A 22152-nucleotide genomic window follows, 5' to 3' on the forward strand; every position below is an offset into this window, starting at 1 on the left:
GTTAGACTTCTGACTGACAAAGACGTTTACAGTGAAGGACAAAGTGGGAAGTGTGGTGCTGTACCATCATCAGGATGCAACGTCCTATCTGTCCAGGGGAGATGGTTGGAAGAAAGAAGACGTGCTGTTTCCTCCTCTGGTTGCTATGGTGACAGAGGTGAAATGTGCAGAGGGATAGTCTTTTTAGGTAAAGAAAAAGCTGACGGAATGATCATTTAGCAGGTGGAGCCCTTCTCCTGGGCTCTCTGAACACACAAAGTGCAATAAGACTTTTTCCAGCCACCTGAACGTTGACTTGTCAGATCGTTGACTAGAACAACTGTTTCAGGTCTAAATGAAATAATCTTCCCTTTTTTCTGTGTTTAACTACTATGTGAACCATCACCTAAAGAGAGCATATTCTAAACTTACCTTTTATATCCTTTTGTGTTGCCACGTGGGTCTCTACTGCCTCTTTTAACACTCCAAACGTTAAGAATGATGTGCCTAAATGAGCAGTTTCAAAAAGTCCCCATTTGTGATGTCACACATAGGGGCTTTTTTCGAATGGAACCATATCTTGTGAAAAACAGGGCTGCTGCTGCTTAAAGAGTAGCGGCTCAACTATGGGCCCCTCCCACATATCGGAGCTTCTTAGCACAAAGCAGCCTGAGTAGGGGAGAGTTGGGCGTGGCCAGGTCCTGCTTGTTTTCCTAAAGCGACAAAGCCCTGAAAAGACCTCAAGGAAGACTCAGGACATGCTGGTAGGGACTATGTTTCTCGTCCGGCCATGAAACGCCTTATGACTCCCCCAGAAGAGCTGGCTCAAGTGGCTGGGGAGAAGGAAGTCTGAGCCTCTCTGTTTAGGCTGTTGCCACCACGACCTGACTCCAGATAAGCAGAGGAAAAAGGATGGATAGGTAAGCAAATATCAGTAATGATTAAAAGCAAAACAAATGGAAATAAGCCCCTTTTATTCAATATTGATTTACATTTTATATAAAAATTACTTACATTTATTACATTTCTTCAAAATACAAGCAGCCAAACGACATACAAATCAAATACAAAATTATAAAATTTCTTATATCTATCATCTTCGTCTGCAGAAACGTGTTTTATAATAACTCCTAGTAACCTCTGTGACTGTGGTAAATCTCTTCCTTGTTCATATCTTCAGTTCATCTGTGGACATATGAGACTTAGAAAAATATGGTATTCATTATCTGTCCTCTGTGAACAATACAGGAATATAACGCATGAACATTCAGCATGGGCTTCATGCTTCATGTGGTAGATTTCCTCTGAAACTGGGAGAAGACATAACAGCGGTGGGAGTGCATATTGTGTGGTAAAATGACACGGATCATAAAATGACTAAAACCACCAGATACAGAGCGAAAAAAACAGGATAACTCAGAAATATTAAGCTCCGAAGCTCATTTGTGAAGCTCTGTGGTCCGTCGAGTACATATAGAAAAGAAATAAAATCAAATCATGTAACTCTGTCACTTTACATCCATTTGCTCAGGAAATGAACAACATATTTTCCTATTTTTTTAAACTATTGTCAGCTATGGGTACAGATTGTAGCACTGGATTTAACATCGGAACTGTGTACAAGAGTGGCTTATGGTGTTAATCAAGTTTTTGCAAATCAGCAGCTTTACTTTAGAACAGTATATAATATAGTGCTGTTTAACTTATCTTTAACAAAAAAAAAATAGAAAGCAAACAGTTTTTATGTAAAATAAAACTCTGGGACACACAAACAAAGACATTATGCTGATGCTAAACGAGTAAAACCCAGGAACCTCGTAGGAAATAGAAAAATCTTGTTTCCTCCTTCGTATTTTACAATGTACACTGTGGTAAAAAAAGAAAAAAGTAAAAAGTGTAAAGTTAGGCTATGCGGCGGTTTCACGAATTGTCCCCTCTAGTTTCTTTGGGAGTAGCTCTCTCCTCTCATCGATACTGATAACTGGCTTCCGACAGTTTTGCCCATCAATGTAGATCTTTGCATACACTGGGTTGGAGTAGTTCATGGGCTGCAGACAGGAAAAAGAAAGAGTTACCAGCAAGAATATGAATGCATATTTTAGAGAAAATATAACTAAAACCTAAAGCTGCATGAATAAATAACTGTGAAGAAGTTTTTTTCAGAAAACAGTTGCCAATGTAGAAGAGAAGTCCATCATATGCAACCCACCAATTAAGAGTCTTGACCCCCCCCCCCCCCCGGGAAGTCCAATTTCCTCTTTTGTTTTTGTTAATTTTGATCTTCAGCACTTTCAGCATCTATGTGGGTCTTCTGTGTTTCCCATTTAGCTCCTGCTTGGTGCTGAGGGAATTGAACACGGGATGTTTATCAGTTTGTTTGCTGAAAGAAGCTTCCTACTGCACCTCGCAGACAAACAAAATCAATATGTGTGACTTTAGAAGCTGTTTTGCAAAACCTAAAAAGATTTAGCCAAAGTACACCGCACGACCAAAACAAAGTCACCACCAAACAAAAAGGTTACAGACTAACATTTCATTGGACTGCCTTTAGCTGTGATTACAGCACACATTCACTGTGGCGTTGTTTTAAGAAGCTTCTGCATTTTCACCCAGTGTTGCATTAAGATTTCACCAAGATCTTGCATTGATGATGGTAGAGTCTGACCACTGCACAAAGCCCTCTCCTGCACATCCCAAAGATTCTCAATGGGGTTAAGGTCCATTTTCCACGACCACCAGATGTATCGTTCTACATGGTTGTTTAAGAAATGAGAAGCAACTCATTGCACCAGTTGGGGTTAAATAAGTGGTTGCAGCTGAAAGATAATCGCCCATGCAGTAATCATCCAATAGGAGGCTTCTACCTATTCGCTTAGTTAAATCCAGGTGGAGACTTTTCTTTTGGCCTGGCGGTGAGCGAGTGAGCGGAGAGAGTCAGGAATTTATTCTCTAATAGATTTCAGAAAATAATAAAAAGATAATTATTAGTGAGCGGAGGCTTTTTCTCAGTTAAACGATGGAAAGTTAAACAAGTCTTTGACCTTCTGAAAAGAGAAAAAAGTCATGCATGTCATTGTTTTTTTTTTGCTCAGCAAGCATGCAAGCAAGATTTAGAAGATGCAATCACAATTCTGGTCCAAATTCTATTTAATTAATATTAATCTCATTTTGACACGACACTAATTAGAATATCTAGTCACAATCAAAAAATTAATTTAGCAAAAAATATTTTTTTAAAGCATGCCTACCCCTACCCTACACCTTCACAAATAAATAAATAAATAAATATGAGCTCATTTAAAAACTACTAGTCTGAAACATTTAGAGTCAGTAAATTATTATTTTTTTATTTCTAGAAAATCAGAGTACAAAAAAAAATCACCTGTCCAGGGATAACTTCCTTGGGTATAGAGTTCATACTTAAGTTGTTGGGGTCACTGGATTTTACACACCAGCCCTGCAACAAAACAAGAGCCACCTTTGTTTAATATCACATATAAGATTCTCACAGTTTGGTTTTTGTTCAAACGTTATAATCAGTCCAGCTGGCACGCCCACAGTTGTAAAACCCGGGTTTGAATCATGAACCTTCGTAGAAAAGTTGGCTTTAAATCAGCAAAGCTTGATTAACAGAACAGCCAGGCAGTACTCACAACAGCAAATGTCAAAGTTGGCAGCGCAAATAGCAACAGGATTAGGCTGAGAGCTCCAGCAGGTGAGCTATATACCAGAGGGTGTTATGATTATTTTGATGTATTGAGTGTTAGAGAAGGGTTGAGAACCATAAACACAATAAATCACCAACAAATGGAAAATCATCCCAGTTCAAGGCACCTGTTCAAGCTCATAATCACTAAATCTGTCAAAAAGCTAAAATATGTTAGATAATTTTACTCAGAGTTGGCAGAATAACAGCTCATCCATTTAAAATATAAAAATGCTGAATAATTGATTGCATTTTCCTAATATTAAACACAGTAAATATGCAACATTTACAGCTGATTAGGGGTATTCATCAGGAAAGTGGAAGAGGGAAAAAAATCATGGCAGAGTATATTGAAAATATTCATAGCAGATAGCTAACATCAACTATACCATTTTGAGTTTCTACAGTGGGGCAAAAATGTATTTAGTCAGCCTCCAATGTTTTGTGTTCTCCCATTTAAAAAGATGAGACCTGTTTTAAGGAATTTGTTTAGAAATTCTCACTACTTTGTTATATACCCATTGTTGCCGATGCCAAACCGCTTTCTGTAAGTCTTCACAAGGTTTTCACACACTGCTGCTGGTAATTCCATTTTTGGTTCTTTTTTTTTTAAAACACAGAAACGTTTTATTTTTTTTTATTTTTTAACCCTTTTCTGTGTTTTAAAAAAGAACCAAAAATGGACTTAGAAACTAGACACAGTAAGAACATACCAAAGACTGCTGCCAGCATTTTGACCCATTCGTCCATGCAGATGACTGACACCTAACAAACGCTGATATGATGTAGCTATGAGCTAACGGAGCTAACCAAAGCTAACGGACGTAGCAGGGAACTTTTAGCCAGACGACCACGAATAAATGCCTCTGCTGCCCTCTTTTAACGTGAGGCTGAGGCCTTCCCTGGAACAAGAAGAGGGGTGGCTGCTAGTGTTTATGGCTTATCTGAAACCTGTCAATCAAAATGACATGCACCTAATTATTCATAGCTTCTACATTTAATTACACCTAAATGGAAGAGTTACAAAAGATTCTCCCCACTCAGAGTTGTCATGACAGTAAACGTGATCTATAAAAGCTAAAATGTTTCGTACCAGAATGTAAACACGTTTATTTCTGCTGTGAAGTTGGCAGAGCCAGCCCCTGGTGGATGAGGAGGGAACTACACATTCTGCCACTTCTGCATTTGCTTCACCTTTTGTCACCCTTGGTTTGCACCAAGGTAATGTAGCAGGAAAATACATGCTTTCATTATAAAAGCTAAACAGTTTGATATTTTATCAGTTTTAAAAAATCTGTTTCGACCAATTTTCTTTGGTTAGAAAAGCTTCCCAACCTTTTTTGACTATTAAAATGTCCTTGCTTTACATAAAAGATGCTAATTATACAGAAAATCAAATTCATTAGGCCAGCCCACCTTCTGAGGGTCCAGTGTGAAGTTGGGTCTCAGCAGGCTGCCTGCATCTGCATGGTTATCGTGGTCCACCTCATACATGTTGTATGACGGATTCCCGATCTCCACGTTTATTCCTCCGTTTGTCATGGGCTGCCTCTGGACTCGTTTTCCCCTGAGGTGTGTGTGTGTGTGTGTGGAGCCAAGCATCATTAACATGATACACAACATCCAGGTCAATGTTCTGTACAGCTCCACACAACGAGCTGCACAGCATTACTCGTAAGTTTGCGGTGTTAGTCATCATGAATAAGCAAACACACAAACTTCTCATTTATAAATGCATTCATCTTTAAAGCTGTGAACGGTTTGATCTCCCACCATCAGCGGCTGCTTAGAAGCCTTCTGTTAATTTTCATCTTTTTATCCACGTACCTTTGCCTCCGTCTGCAGATGTAAACACCTGCCACCACCATCACGATCAAGATAACCAGCAGCACCAGAGGCACAATGATAGCAATGCTCCCTGTAGGACGAACAGAGGAGAAATCATGTTGAGCAATGATCAGAAAGAAAGGGTATGGCGAGTTCAGATAACTTCCAACGTTGCAAAAACGTCACCTCTCATTATTATTTATAAATAACAATATCTGCAGACATTGTTAGTTTGACACTTGCTCCGTTTCAGTTTTATTATATTTAGTCAATGAGAAATATAATCTTATAGCTCTACTTTTAGGATTTATTTGCTAAATTTAAGGGTAAAAAGCAGGAAAAACTTATTAAATTTACTAGTTTTTAGATTATTTGCCTTATTTGTTCCTTAGAGAAAGTGTTTTGTGCCTATTTGCAGATTTAACTTCAGCAGTTTTTTGCTTAGAACAACTGGTAACAGCTTATTTTAAGATTCTATTGTAATGTTCCATTGCCTGAAATAGGCATGTAAGGCTTATTTTAAGATTTAATTATCTTGTGTGTTGCCTAGAATAAGTGTAAAACACTTACTTTTAGCTTTGTTTAAGTCTAGATATTATTCTTATTTCAAGAAATCTTAGTAAGAAAAATTCACTCACTGCACTGGCAGATCATTTCTCTTGTTTTTAGTTATTATTTACTTTAAAAAAGTGTATTTGTCTAGTATTAAGCAGGTTGGTTTTTGCAGTGAGCACCTGTGCAGTATAGATGAAACTAGTTAATAATACATAATGAAACACATTCAGAGATATTAAAACATATTTTGTTGCATTTTCTTCCATTACAAAAACTCAATTAGAAGATAAACCTGTAAACATCACGAGCAAACAACGGCAGCTCCTTTATGAGGTAAACACGCTTAAGGCTGAAGGCTTTTGTGTTCAAACATTGCAAACTGGCTCATTTGGCTGGGGTTTCTTTTGTCTGAGTTCCCTAGTAAATAACCAAGTATGGTGCAAGAAACGCATCTCTCTGGCTGCAAATTCAGTTTAATAACATTTTAATTGGCAAGTGAATATCGTTTAAGCACATCTTTGTCCCCATGTCTTATCGCAGCATGAACTGAATAAGAGGCACAAAAAACCTACTAAACAAAGTAAAACAAATACTAATTAATAATAAAATAGATTTTAAAGAAATCCTAAATAATTTTACCCTGCTGTCTCACCCAAAATAAATATTCTACTATTACATTATTATTATTATTATTATTATTATTATTATTAATACCTTACATTTAGGCAGAAATCCAGAGTTTTCTTCTTATCAGGAATGATATTTCTTATAAAAGTGATAGTATTAACCTGTACTGTGATATAATGTAAGCAATACATCAAGATTTCTTTTGCTAAGCCCGCCCCTTAAACCACACACACTTTGAGTTGACTGCCGCTCAGCATTAGCCAATACGGACAGATGTCATCAACGTGTGCGTTTGCGGACGTTTCTAGACTGAGTGGTGCTATCCAGACAGCGAATCACGGTGCAGCTACAACTGCCTTCACAGCCACAAAAAATACCACATCCCTTTACTCAAAGAAAGATGAAAGTAAAGAAAAGCCTGAAGACTAAACTTGCCAAAAAAGTGCCTCAAAGTCTGGCGAAGAATTTATCGTGGCTTCTTTCTTCAATGGTTGACGAACCTCCGCGTTCTTTATTGTGGTAACCAACAGTTGCGGGGTTGGTTACATTTCACTTTTTTACATTTCATACGGACAAGTAAGAGTTTAAATTACATACAGTCTATATGAATAATCAGCATAATGTAAGAATGCCAGCTTTTATTGTAATTATAGAGGCGCACATTCACAAATGAGAGGCATTGCCTCTAGTCAAGGAAGCAAGAAGCGGGGCTTAAAGGTGCATTATATAGAAATGAAGTAAAACATAGCTTCCTCTGGTAAGGTTTGGTTACTGCTACCACTTTAAACAACTCTGGAGCTGTTTACCGCCTGTCGACAAATTACAATTGTTGGCGTTGCAGCATTAGCTAACACTCAATTACGGTAAACGGTAGTTACGTCCCTCCTTCCTTTGTTTTAAAGGAGGAAAAAGTGGCAATCCCTGCAGCCGGCTGGATATGAATTATGTTTCCGTATTACCTACCTTCCAAAATTACTTTTAGGATATTCATACAAACTGCACCTTTAAAACAACTATCAGGAGTTGTTCCCCTTTTAAGGATTATGTATAATTTTATTTATAAATTCGCAGCAGTGATAGCCTGACCCTGTACTGTGTAATGTAGGCAATATGTCAATTATTTGCTAAGCCTGTCCCCCTTCATGCAGAGTATCTTGCAATTTTAACTCAGCACTGCTCAGAATTCCCAAATACTGTTGGATGTCCAATACGTCCAGATGTCAATCACAGACTGTGCACATGCTTTTGTGAATGTACCTAGACTGATGCAGAGCTGGCAACACTTTTGATGGAAAATAAATAGCTTTGTCAGCTGGCTAGGGGCGCACTTTCACAAACGAGAGGCATTGCTTCCAGCCATAATTATGCAAGTAGGGGTCTTAAGGTGTGCTACGCCTTTTCACCTCTAGATGGTGTCCTCTGAGAAAAACTCTGGATTTCTGCTTTAATGTACTTAATGAATAAAAACTGGTTGTGTTGGTAAAGAGTTAACCAACTCTTGTGTGAAGATGTTCAATGGATGGTTTAGAGTTCCGGTTCTCACCTCCTGTGGTATTGTCTGATCTGCTGCTTTTAGGGGCGGGTCTCTCGCACTGCGTTCCTGCCCAATTGGCGGAACATCTGAAGGAGGTCAGAAGACAGCATGCATAGATATCAATAGGGTTAGTTTCACATATAATAGACTGCTGAGGAGCCACTTTAGCAAAATGAGTGTAGGATGAGATTGTGGCTCACAGAAACAACACATTATGATTCAGTCTCACTATGACATGCTTTGATCCAACACAAACAACACACCACCTGCAGAGAGAAATCACTATGTACATCCATGTTATGTCCATTAACAGTGTGTGTTAAGTACCACGTTAAATCTTCGGTGAATAAAACCTAAAATGACAGAAGAACAGCAAGCTGTCATCTCATTTGTGTTCCAATGGAATCCAATGGGGTGATGTATGACCCTTGTTAGAGGAGGTGATTTTTAATTTCACACCACTGTTGCAGATGGGTCTGTAAAGCATGAGTGATCTAGTGAGTGCGGGAGGGTGATGAAATTATTCTAAATTGCAAGCACTCTCTGACTCAGAACATCAGGCCATCAAAAAATAAGAATGCAGCCCCATAGATGCAGGAAATGAATCGCGCCTTTGTAAGGACGAAATGTCACAGCGACATGAATTTTAATGGGAAACTGGAGGAAACCTGGAGTTGGATCTCCTTTGGGAGGATAAACCAAGCAAAGAAACTCCATGAAATAAACTAAATCTAACTTTTTGCCTTTTAGAGCTTTTAAAGATTCAAGCCAATTAAATTGGAGGTGTTTGTACTGGTGAGTTGAACATGTTTACGGCCCGTTAACAGATAGTTACCAATCATGAGCAGGCTGCAGATACAAACACTGATGACTACATTACACAGACAGTGCCATGTTTTAATTTCCCCTTGGTTCACTTGTGCAGAGTGAGGACTGCATGAGATGGGTGAATGGGTGGCAGTAGGGAGGCAACACCGATGCTGAGTCATGCAGTCGATGTAATAAATGCTACAAGAGCGAGCACCTGTTCTGGAGGTAATGAAGCCTATTCCTAAGTGCAGGAGATTAACCTTCAGAGATTTTGGACAACTGAGGCAATAACGACTATCCTCTGGATCTAAAGCATCTGATCATTTATAACTGGTTTGACGTGAGGAATATTTAAGAAACTAGCAGCATCGGTTGATGTTAGCTTAGCATAAGATTGGGACCAACTAGCCAAGCCCTGTTGAAAGCTAACTATATGAAACCTTTCAGGCATTTCGAATAGAATAAAGTGTGCCTCAAGATTAAAGTTGGACAGTCAAGAAGAGTTTCGTTCCGAATAAAGTAAAAAATAAATAAATGAAGACATTTCCAGAAAAAAGTCAAGTGGACCTTTTCAAGAATAGTCAGCAGAAGTAAATCTGACTGTATTTGTTCTGTTTTTATTTTAACAACATTTTACTGAGTAAACTATTGAAAACAAGGCATTTCGTTAAAAAAATATGCATCCATTCATGCATGCATTTTTATTGATATACGCAGTGAAAAAAAAACAGCATAGACCAGCACATGTTGTGTTTTGGTGCTGGTTTAGCATACTGGTCCAGCCCAGCATACCAAACGCAACATACGCTCTTTTATTTTATTTTTATTTTATTTTATTTATTTTTTTTTAGCAGTGTGCTTCAGATGTCTGGACATACATTTTTGGGACTCTTATTGTGAAATATGAAAAACAGTTCTAGGGCTTCTGCTGTGGATGCTGCTGTTAAAGTGAAAACCACACATTGACTTTAATATACCTTTTTTCTATAGAGTACTCTGTATAAATGCATGCAGAACCTTTGGTTACAGCAGTAAAGACAACAGAACAATACAGTTAGTTGGTTAGTCAGTTACACATTTGGGTTTGTTTCTTCAGACCATTCTTCAAATAGCCCACTTGAGACAATACAAAAAATGTATTTTAACGTTAATCTCATCTCTTTATTTCTCACTAACCCTAAAACTCCTTGGTAAAATACATTTTCCTAATTAAAGTAAAAGCACAATAATCACAAATATTCTGAATTCTAACATGGTTTAGTTTGGATTTATCTATAGGTTAGCAGGTATTTTCTGCATGTTCACACAATTATAATTATATTGCAACTCATTACCTTATTTAGCACTTATTACGTGACAGGTTGCCACAAGAAGGAAAAGGTATAACTGGTGTACTGAGGCTGAAATGAAGTCGGATGGAGTGGAGGTGGGTGGGTGTAGAGAGAGGGGTGAGTTGGCTTTGAACATGTCTGAAGAGGTGAGAGGGACCTACTTGCAGCGAGGTTTGTTAAGAGATGTTAATGTGCACATCCCCTCATTCTGACAGAAGTAATCGCAGGGGTTGGCCAGCTCATCACAACGTTGGTTCTTGAACCCTGACGTGCAGCTGCAAAACATTGTGTTGGGAGTGATAAAAGGGCCCAGAGATTGCACGTTGTTGAACAGTTGGTTGATGAATGGAGACTAATTCACTAAATGCTTTTAGCAAATAGTTGAATTAAACCAGTGCTGTGTCCTCATTGGGCAAATTAGCAAAAATAAACTGAAAATTACATTTTCTTTACTAATCACCAGCTTTTGGACGGCATCTGTAAAGAAACAGTCTATTATAGTCTTCTGTAAGAAGCATAGGTAGTTAAAAAGTCAAATTATTGCTCAACTAAATCAGACTCCATTATAAAAAGAGTGCATATTAAAGGTTATACAGAAAAAACTTCATGAAATAGAAATGTTTGATTGTTACTTATTTCTGATATTTCACACAGATGGCAAATATTGCTCCAAATTTTAGCCACAAAAAAAAAAAAAAACACTGTACATGTGTGCCTTTAGTTAACATAAAAAAATTAGCAAATGAAAAACAAAACGTTTACATTTCCTGGAAGTGTTGTCTTTAAATTAATGATGTTCAGATTCATTTAAACTGCTGAAAGTGAGTCCCAATCCAATACTTTTCCATTTATTTAAGTACTTCTTTCTTTCTGGATTTATGCATTTTTAGTTCATCTGCTGAAAAACATCACTCATTCAGGATGCCCATTGACAAGAAAAGTGTTAATATTGGGATAATAATCAAAAGTAATCACTTATATTTCAAAGTGTTTAACAAAAAGGCAGCTCGTACCGCAGCTCCAGGAGGTTTGCAACCACACCCAGTGAGGTAAATGCAGCTATCTTGACTGTGACCTTTTTGATGTCCATATCATTTCTCTTTGTTTTTTAAAGTGGCAGTGTGCAGTTACCTGGTGCTAGAGGGCAGGACATACATTTCAGAGTAGTTTTACACCATATCACCGTGACTGTCGCTGGCTTAAAAAAGCATTACAGTAAATGTTACCTGTGGAGCAGAAAGCACGCAACTTCGGCGTGACCCCTCAGACTTTGGCGTACCCCAAAGATGCTAGTCCTGCTCCCTATGTGCTTAAGACCCAATTTTGATGGTTGTATGTTACAAAAACGCCTATTCTTCAAGACCTGGACATCATTTACATTTCGATACACATTTCCAGATATTAACGGTCAAATCTACACATTTTCTCTGTAAAGCATCTTTCAGTGTCAGCTGGCTCCGTGTTTTTGTCCGAGTTGCTGCTGTGAACTGAGAGTATTAAGCAGGGTGTTTGTTTTAGGGTGGCGGATATGCAGTGACAACAGGTGATGTGCTGTGGAGGCCCCTTAAAGGAAAAGCCAAAAGAGAAAGAAGAATTTTCTTTTTAACCCTTTGATGCATGAATTATGAAATCTTCAACCCTGATTTTTTTAACAATTTTTTTTCATTTATCTTTAGGTGTGAATGAAACCGATTTCAACAAATATTTTTTGGAACATTTAATTTACAAAGAAATTATCACATGCCCATCTCAGTGGACAGCGTACATTCAGAGCATGAAATATGTTGGCTTGACTTCCTGAAGCCCAAGTGGAGGGGCTCAAATGCAATAAAGTCTTCAACAGCTGTGCTTAATAGCAAAATGAATGAATAAATAAATAAATAAATTAATTAACAATTTTGAGTACCTGTCCACTGTAGTGACCATTATGCATGAAAGGGTTAGGGCAGCGTATAAGATTCATTGTATTAAACGCAGTTGTCCTTCCTACCATATGAAATGCCCAAAATTCAAAACATTACATCCAACTGTGGAAAGTTTCTCTCTGCTGAGCGGACATGTTAGCTCTGTGTTAAGCCTGCTGGCAAACAGCTCACACCTATGGTGTCTCAATCCGCTCTCGTCTTAAAATTTCTAACGTCACGGTGTTGTTGTCTATGCAACAATGAAGACTGATGTTGTTCAAACAGTTGAAATTAAAACTAAGCCATTGTTACTCAGTTAGAGAATCTATGGATGAATTTAAAAGGTCGTGCTTGTTGTTTTATAAGGTTAAATCTGATCTTTTCCACCCCGAATGGACTCGTTTGAAAATCCCGTGATCAGGTCTGATTTACGATCAAGTGACCTGGGGCCTCATTTATCAACCTTGCTTACGCACAAAATGGGGTCGGAAAACTGCGTAAGCAACTTTCCACGCAAACTTTGGGATTAATGAAAGAAAATTTAGCGGAAAAATGTGCGTAACTTTAAGTTGGCTAAGGACCTGGCTTATACACATTTTGGACATGGAGAGCACCTGCAGTGCTGCTGCTGAGAAGGATAAAAATATGAAATCCTGCAGCATTATCACTTGTACTGCTTCGTTTTCACACAGAACAAGACCCCCCACATGCACACACACGTGCGCGCACACTCACACACAGCCTGAAGCGCAGAATACGGAATGCAGAATGTCAGCAGGAGGACAGATAGAGACAGAATGTCATGCGTCTGTGACAGTGTAAGCGTCCTGTCACTGTGACCCGATTGATCATGCACGCTGGCTACTTCAACAAGGGAGATCTCCATTTGGGTGACTGGTTAGTGTGCATGACTTTCACCCAGGAGTCTGGGGATCGAATCCCAATTGGATCATTTTTTATATCCACCACAGATCTCTCTGAAGAATTCACAACATTGACGGCTTCAGCATCGCTGTGCCACTCCGTGGATTTTCACTTAGTTTTGCAAAAGCACTTCCTTTCATTTCTCTACCTCACCCACATGTACCTGAATTTCTGCTTTGGTGAAATTACGCTTCCTTGATCTGCCTTGATCTACGGTCGCCATCGTCATTGGCGGAGTGCTGCAACAGCCGGCCTATGTATATGCATGAGATCCACAAGGCACTTTGCATTCACTATTTATGGCAGTAAGTGGGCGTGGTGAGGGCAGGATGTGACTAAAAAGCAGCTGAGAAACATTCTAGATAGTTTCTGATTTATGAAGCGGAGATTGAGTGCAGCTGTGCGTACTCCATGTTTGATAGATCACAAACCAACTTGGCGTAAGTACATTTTTTGTTGCTGAGCTTAAGTACGGTTTTAGTAAGGATTCTACACAATGTTTGATAAATGAGACCCCAGATCAGAGCATCCCTATTTTAAAGCAATGAGTATCTTTGGATTTCAATCGGCTGGTCTCTGCAAGGTTTTCGCTTTAGGGAGGAATTGATGAAACCTACATTTACTCAAAGTATTAAGGTCAAACTATACGGTTTCTCGACACCAGGATATCCATCATCTCACATAATTTCTGGTCTTTTGGAGCAAATAATAAACTGCATTATCAGGATCTGTTAACCTCATCGAATAAGATGGGATCATTAGCATAGAAATTGATTCTATTCCCCCAGAATTTGAGTGGCGACTGCAAATTTCAATTTAACTACAGTGGACAATGAGCATTTAAAAAATAGACAGATGGCTTTTGAAATGGATTTCCAATTTCCTCCTTGGACAGAGTTTTAACAGCAATGAATGGGATTATAACCGAGAACGTATTCATTATTAAGAATCCCTGTGAGTATCTCGATTCCCCCCACGCGAGCCACTCAGGCTTTTGTCTGCTACAAGTTTTTTTTTGTTTCGTAGCATGTGAAACCACAGATATAAAACTTAGTTTTTCCTTTTCTGATAGAGGAAAAAAAACGTATAAAACTAACCGCTGAAGACAGTCACAGAGGCCTGACATACGCTCTAAACTGCAAAGAGGAACAGCGTGATATGCTCAGAATGGCAGGCTTTGAAGGAATTTGAAGCCATCTTCGTCTATCTTGAAACCTTAAGCCACAGTGAGGTGTCATGCTGCACATGGTGGTGTACTGGCACTCAGCCCCCTGCTGTGCCATGGCCTCCAAACAATGACATCAAATCTTACTTTAATTTGAGGATTTCTTCCCCAGAAAGAGACACTTACAATGTAGAGTTCACGAAGCAAGGAAAAAGGTATCCCTTGATGATTTTCACTTTTGCTTTTAAAAGCCAGCCTTTCAGGAGCACAGAGCCAGTATTTGAATGGAACCAAGTGTGAATGGAGAACATTCAGGAGATCTAGATTGTATTTTCCTCTTTCACCCATTAAGCAGCAACTTACTGACAGAAAGGCAGGCTGGTGTCAGGGTCCAGGTGACAGGTACCTCCATTGTAGCAATATCCGTCACACAGCTGACAGCTCGGCGCTATTCTGCCATTTGTGCAGCTGGGTGGTGAAGAAATAATTGACTTTTGTTACAAGCAATAAAATAAAAAAACTACTTTAATTAAAAAGTCTGCAAGATTTTGTCAAACAAATGCATAATTAAAATAAAAAAAAACCTAGATTTGTATTTCTGTGGCATTATCAGCACTTAAAATGCTGCAGGGTGTGTGGACGTACATGTTTTTTAAAGATTTAATCAAATCAAGTCAGTCAGCTGTGGGTGCAACAACTGTGACCTGAACTGTGAGTGCATGTTTTCTGTAAATGAACAGGAACTGTAAAGATTGCTGCAACATGGATGACATAAGAAGAGAACTCACTTGCAAACCACATCTCCGGTCTCCTCATTAATAAGGCAGGGAGCTCCGTGGCACCGGAGACACTTGTCCACCTCACACTTGTTGCCTTCAAACCTAGCAGGACACACACACTCCACGTAGCCGCTGCTGGACAGCGTGCAAGCCCTCGAGTTCACGCAGTAGTGATGGCAAATGTCTGTCTCACACGGAGCAACATTTAAAGAGAAGTTAGTGTAGAAATGAGAACTTAGTTGAAGCTGGTTGAATGACAATTGTACAAGGCTTTAATGGGACTTAATTATCCACATCAAATCACATCTTAGCCACAGATAAAAACATATCATCCCTTGGGCAAGGAACAGTGGGAAAATACTAATGATGTGCAACTAAAATTGTTTTCCCACAACTCATTATTTCAAAGCACTGCTGCTAAAAACAAAAAGAAAAAAAGGAAAAAGTGCAAAAACACCCAAAGGTTGTTTGATGGCAAATATCGTTTTTTGTTTAGCTGCAACTTGAAGTAAATGTGATGTTAGTGAAAAGAAAAGTGCTTTAGACAATTGTTTTTGTTTAACACTGAGTGTGCATGAAAAAGTGCCTTGTTCTGTGACAAATCTTGCAGCAAAAGTATTTTTAGACTATTCTTTTCATGACTGCGTGCAAACATCAATCATTTAAATGAGGGCTGCAGAGTGATGATCAATATTGTGTGTTTCCTGCCACCAAGTGAAGGTACAGAACTCACGGTAGAGACAGCGATCCCCGGTATACTCGGCCATACAGCGACACATGGGCTGGTTCCCCTGAGTGATGTCACATGTTCCTCCGTTTAAACAGTAACTGTCACAGATCCTGCGCTCACAAAACGGCCCGGAGAATCCAGCAGGGCAGCGGCATGTAGGCTTGCCTGGAAGAAAATGAAAAAGGGATCATTAGTCTCTTGTTAATTTAATTTTTTACATTTTATTAGTTTTATGCTTTGATCTAGTTGGGCCTTGATTAAAAAAAAGTTCCTTTACAGTCTGATGTCTTTTGCTTCCTAGATTCATTACAAAATGTAAGCGGACTAGTGCCTAAAGAGGAAGTATGGTTGTAGGTGATGCCAGATGATGGAACAATTGTATTGAAGGACTTCCTTGTTTAAAACTAAAATGTTTCTTTTTTTATTTTACTGCATTTATTATTGTCTATTATTTCAGTCTTGGTGTCAGCGTTTGTCTGTCTCCGATAAACCGTGAAAAGTAATCGCGGTGACGTGTTACACAGTACTTTACAGTTTCTGGAAATTTAATGAAAACAATAAAAAATTTTGGTCAGAAAATGATCTGGAATTTCTCAAATGCTGAAAAAAAAATCTGAATTTCCAGAACCCTTTTTAAAAATTATGTAACTATTAAAAATCCATAAGGGTCACATGTCCTACAACAAAAGGGAAACGTGAGTCAGTCGAGTCAGAGTGAATTAAAACACTCATGCTCCAGTGGTGGGATTATGCGTCCGTATTCACGTGAGGCTGAAGGCGACGACTGATTGGCAGCTACGAAGAGCAGCTGAGGTATGCTTTTGTCAGTTTTGTCCTCCAGGTTGATGTAATTTTGATCCAGGCACGACCCATGAGCCAAATAATTGCTCCAGTATTTTCTTATTCCAGCCACAGTTGTATTCCTTGTCAGACATGTATGGAATATTTCTAACTGGGTGTTCTGGAAACATTCTAATCGGGTCTCAAAATGATTTCTTTTTCTCACTTGGATTTATGCCCACCTGTTCTTGGTGTATTTTCTTTACCCTTTTGGATATTTTCAGAAAAATTATAGAAAATGTCACGTTCAAGTAATAAATCCTGGACACTGGATAGGTTAGCACAATGTTTTCATCCAAATTATTGATCTGTGAGTTAATCTGTTTCGTTTTGGTACCTGATGCAGAATTTAAATGATCTGCCTTCAGTTCTTTAGTTATAAGCAACCATAATGTAACAAACACCAGAATTGTTTCCTTTCTTATGAGACCAAAATAATAAAACAGACTGTGTGGTTACAGAAACATACAGTATTTTTCGGACTATAAGCCACTCCTTTTTCCCACGCTTTGAACCGTGCGGCTTATAATGAGGTGCGGCTTTACTGAAGATTTTCCTTCACCTGCCAGGGGGTGCTTTAGCAGAAAGTGAAACAGGTGGAAGTCAAAAGTGGAAATGGAAGAAAGTGCTCATTTTAATTTAGCACATGCAGGGAAACAGCGCTGCCGCACGTAAGCTTGGCATGAATGAATCCATGGTTCGGCGCTGGAGACGGCAGCGGGAAGAACTCATTCAAGCCAGCTTCACCCGGGGATGATGACAGCAACATGGACAGCGACACTGACATCGCCACAGAAAAGGTATGTGACGAAGCTCTTCTGAGGCTGTTCAACTCCGACACTGAAGATGATGACTTCAGTGGTTTCAGTGCGCAGGAGGACTATAAATAAACTAATCAATAACTTTTCTGTTTTGTTTGATACTGATCAGTTCAGTTACGTTCAGTTAAACTACGTTTTCAATTCAGTAGATATCCGGTAGATATCTGCGGCTTTTAGCCCGGTGTGGCTTATGTACATACAGTTCCATGTGTTTTTAAAAACTTAGTAGGTGCGGCTTATATTGAGGTGTGCTCTATAGTCTTGAAATTACGGTACTCATTAAAGTGCGGGTTTCTCATCTTTGCCTCGCTAACACTATTTTTAATAAAAATAAAGGCTTGGGTGCACATTTTCTTAAAAGACTAAAACTCTATTAATCGAGCTTAATTAATTACAAAGCCTCTGATTAATTATATTAATATCTTTAATCGAGTCCCACCCCAGATTTTTTTAAATAAATGCTTGTTTCATATAATAATTTTTCCCTATATTTGTATACATCCACATAACTGAGTCCAATACTAGGCAGCCTGTAATAGTTTTTATGTTTTACTTTTTCTTCAGGGATGATGACACATTTCTAGTATTTTAATGCACAAGCAGTAAACGGGAGAAAGATTTAAGGGGAACTCAGAAAGGTAATAATAGCTAACTTCTTGTATTATAGACAACCATGTTGTCATGGTTACAGGTCTCCCCATGTAGGTCATGCTAGTCAGGGATTTTATAATCCACATTATGTGGTTGGGATAATGAGATTTTGAAATCCCAAGAGAGAATCATTCACCTTTATTTCTCTTTATAGTTTAAATAGGAAAGAAAGGCTTTTAAAGAAGAGTGGTTGAAAAGGTTCACATATTATAGTAAGTAAGTAAATTTTATTTATATAGCACTCATCACAGACATAGAATCACAAAGTGCTTCACACTGATCAAAACAAAATAAAACAAAGTCATAAAATCATAAATAGATTAACATCATAAAATCAAACTGCTCTCAAAACAATCAGATTAACGTCAGAAAAAATAAAGTCATAAAATTATAAAATTTCATAAACAGATGAAAGATTAAAATTTTTGAGTTAAAAAGAGGAGAAAATAAAAGATTTAGGTAAACACAGCTTTAAATAAAAGGGCCTTTAGCTGTTTTTTAAGTGTCCAGACTGTCAATGCTGCGTAAGGATAAAGGAAGATCATTCCAGAGTCGGGGTGCAGCAGTGTGGAAGGAGCGATCACCTCGACTTTTGTATCTGCTCTTTGGAACTTCTAGAAGGTTCTGGTGTGTGGACCTGAGGGCTCGGGTTGGAGCATAAGGCTTTAACAGTTCAGTAACATAGGGAGAAGCTTGACCATGTAGAGTATTGAAAGTTATAATCAGGATTCTAAAATGAACTCTAAAGTTAACGGGTAACCAGTGCAGAGACTTTAGAATAGGAGTGATGTGTGCTCTTCTGTTTGCTCCAGTTAGGAGCCTCGCTGCAGAGTTCTGGACCAACTGAAGGTCGTCAAGGGTGTTTTTGTTAAAACATGTTAAAAGTATGTTACAGTAATCTAGACGGGAGGAGATAAAGGCATGGATAACCATTTCAAGTTCATGTTTTGACACCAACCTTCGCAGTTTGGAGATATTTCTTAAATGATAAAAACAGTTTCGGACCAATGTTTTTGAGTGACCTACAAGAGACATTGATTGGTCAAAAATAATACCCAAATTCCTTAAGTTTGTCTTGACGGCAGAGGATAAATGACCAAGTTTTACGCCGGGGACACACCGGCGTTCAATAACTGCATGTTTGAAAACAGATGGTACAGAGCCAGATTGTAGGGATAAATGAATCAAATCTACAATGCATGGGCCAGTTTGGTCAAACATCCTGATTAACAAGGTAGTAGGAATGAAATCAGCAGGGCATGAGGTTGGTTTCATGTGTTTCTGAATGAGGCAAATGTCCTGGAGATCTACACGAGTAAAGACAGACCGTGATTGAGAGGGAGGGGGTTGGATGGGGGTAGGAAGTAGATGGGGGTGAAAAACTTGCCCTGATGTTTCTGATTTTATTATCAAAGAATGCTAGAAATTTCTTCCAGTCAGACCTTGAGTAAACTGGCATAAGAGGGGCGTGAGGTGAAACAATCTGGTTTATGGTGTCAAACAGGACTTTAGACTTATTCTTGTTTACAGCAATCAGCTGAGCTAAGTAAGTGGCCCTGGAAGTTTTCACCGTCTCATTCAGAGATATTATCAGTTCTTTAAAGTGCAGCCTGTGACTTTCTAATCTAGTTGACTTCCATCGTCTCCCGGCTCTGCGGCGTGTCCTTCTGAGACTGTAAATATTTGATTAATCCAGAGACTTTGTCTCTTGCTAGAAAAAGTTACCTGCTTAACAGGAGCTACTTTATCCAAGATACTGCAGCATTGTTTATCCAATAACTGGATAAACAAGCTTGGATCATCACCCTGAACTGAGCTGCTGTCAAATAATCTAGAAAATCCATCCACTGCTGACTGATTAATGATACGTCTCTTTGATTTTTGGTTGTGAGGGACAGATTCAACATTAGATAGGACATTAAAGAAAATGCAGCTGTGGTCACTCACATGAACCTCTTCAACATGTAAATGATTGATTTTTAGTCCCAAAGAGAAAACAAGATCTAGAGTGTGGCTCATTTTGTGTGTGGGTCTGGAAACGTGCTGCTCTAAGTTAAAAGACTCCATAACAGACATGAGCTCCACTGCTGTGCTACAATTAGGATCATTAATGTGTAAGTTAAAATCACCAAGGATTAAAACTCTTTCTATTTTGATCATTTATGATAGAAATTCTCCAAATTCAGAGAGAAGAAGGCCAGCTGGACCGGGAGGTCGGTGGATTAAAATGCAGTGAAACACATTTTGTAACCCTGCTCTGATGACCTGGCATTCAAACGTTGTAAAAGGGCCATTTTTCACCAGATTACAGACATGTTTGTCCTTTAAGACCACAGTAAGGCCTCCATCACGACGTGTCGGGCGTGGTGTGGTAAACACAGAGCAGTTTGGTGGACATATTTCATTGAAATGTACAAAATAGCCATCTTGCTGCCACGTCTCCGTACGAAATAAATAGTCCAACTTTTCTCTGGTGAACAGCTCATTTCAAATAAAGGATTTGTTTGAGATGGAGCGGGCATTCAACAGGGTACAATGAACTGAATCCTGGAGAACATCTGTCTCCGTAACCTGTTGGAGAGGGATAGGTCGTAAACATCTGGCGCTCTGGGTTCTCCGGCCATGAATACAGTTTATATCTTTGCTGGTTGATAAATGAACTGGAATAGAGAAACTTTTTGGTTTGTCAGCAGAGGACAACATTTTGGGAATTGTGACCTTTGGAAGACACACAGAAGACTGTTGCATCATGGGAGGACTGTAGGGAGTGATGTTATTTGAAGTGGAGGTTTGAGCAAAGGCCGAAGAAGGTGAAGATCTCTGAGATGTAAACCGTCATGACTGTGGAAGGGAATCCACCGTAGATATACATCTATGGGACTGCACAGCATACCGGATGGTAGCGGTTAGCATGCTTGAGCCAGGACTGAAGCCAGTAGTGGAGAGAGAGCAGACGGCTAAAACGTCCATATCCATGAGAAACTGTGGGGATCGGGCCGGAGATGAAAACAGACATTCCACTGCTCTTCAGAATGTCAAAGAGATGGTTAAAATGCTGTTGAGTGATGACAGACTCCCGGCGTGTAACATCGTTTGTGCTCACATGAATGATCACTCTTTTAACTGAAGCTGGGATGGAGTACAGCAGACCAAGAAGTTTATCCAGGAGAGCAGGTATGGTGGCTGATGGAAAACATCTCGTCATGACATTAAAACATTCCTGATTATTGAATCACCTACCAGCAAAGAGGTAGGTGAAAACAGTGGACGGGGTGTAGAGGGCTCCTGATTTGTTTTCCCGTGGAGTAGTGGAGGATTCTGGGTTTGGGTTCCTGTGGTGTCGGGAAACTGGAGGGTTTGCCGTGGAGGAGCTCACCTCCTGAGCCAGGGCAGGAGGTCCAGCAGAGTGTCGACACACAGCATCCTTTAGTATTTTGGGTCGGGCATCAGAGGCTGAGGTCGGGGGGGGGGGGGGGGGGGGGGGGGGACTGCGGAGGTTGCTTCTTTTGGACTACAGGCTCCTGCTGGATGGGATCAGATGATTGGGAGGGAAGTGGAGGCCTGGAGGAATCAGCTGGTTGTTCCTCAGCAAGTGGAGAGAAGCGGTTTGAAAGACTGAGGTCAGGTGGGGGGTTGGGATCAACAACCAGGAATCTCCTATTTCATATATTGTTCAGATTTAGTGGATTTATTTAAAATGCCATGAAAACAAGAAAACATATTTATCTTATAGTTTTAAATATTACCAATTTATTGATTTAGGTAGAAAAGCACTAGATGGAAAACTGACAATAATAATAATAAAAATTATTATTATTATTATTATTATTATTATTTTAGATTTGAAAGAAAAAGGTGCCTGTGAAAGAGTGGGATGGAATGGTCAAATGTAAAATTGAATAGCTGAAAAAGACAATCCAAAAACAACAAAGATAATGAGTAATGTGTAATAAATGTATCTGTTCTCCT

At 39.1% G+C, this 22152-nt stretch overlaps 1 protein-coding gene across 3 annotated transcripts in view; it reads right to left on the bottom strand.

Moving 5' to 3' along the window:
• Positions 1 to 835: 835 nt before the first annotated feature.
• lrp1bb (low density lipoprotein receptor-related protein 1Bb) overlaps positions 836 to 22152 on the bottom strand; it is a 481608-nt gene continuing 460291 nt past the window's right edge. For 2 of the 3 annotated variants that reach the window (XM_070543934.1, XM_070543932.1), the window contains 9 exons: positions 15875 to 16036; positions 15151 to 15325; positions 14726 to 14830; positions 10531 to 10644; positions 8238 to 8314; positions 5513 to 5603; positions 5102 to 5252; positions 3362 to 3436; positions 836 to 2027 (listed from right to left, as the gene is read on the bottom strand). In XM_070543934.1, coding sequence (XP_070400035.1) covers positions 1887 to 2027; positions 3362 to 3436; positions 5102 to 5252; positions 5513 to 5603; positions 8238 to 8314; positions 10531 to 10644; positions 14726 to 14830; positions 15151 to 15325; positions 15875 to 16036 — 1091 coding nt within the window. In that variant the 3' untranslated portion in view covers positions 836 to 1886. The remainder of the gene's footprint in view (positions 2028 to 3361; positions 3437 to 5101; positions 5253 to 5512; positions 5604 to 8237; positions 8315 to 10530; positions 10645 to 14725; positions 14831 to 15150; positions 15326 to 15874; positions 16037 to 22152) is intronic. The other variant, XM_070543933.1, reaches the window with a different exon arrangement.

This window comes from Nothobranchius furzeri, chromosome 14 (genome assembly GCF_043380555.1).
Source record: "Nothobranchius furzeri strain GRZ-AD chromosome 14, NfurGRZ-RIMD1, whole genome shotgun sequence".
Lineage (NCBI taxonomy): Eukaryota > Metazoa > Chordata > Actinopteri > Cyprinodontiformes > Nothobranchiidae > Nothobranchius > Nothobranchius furzeri.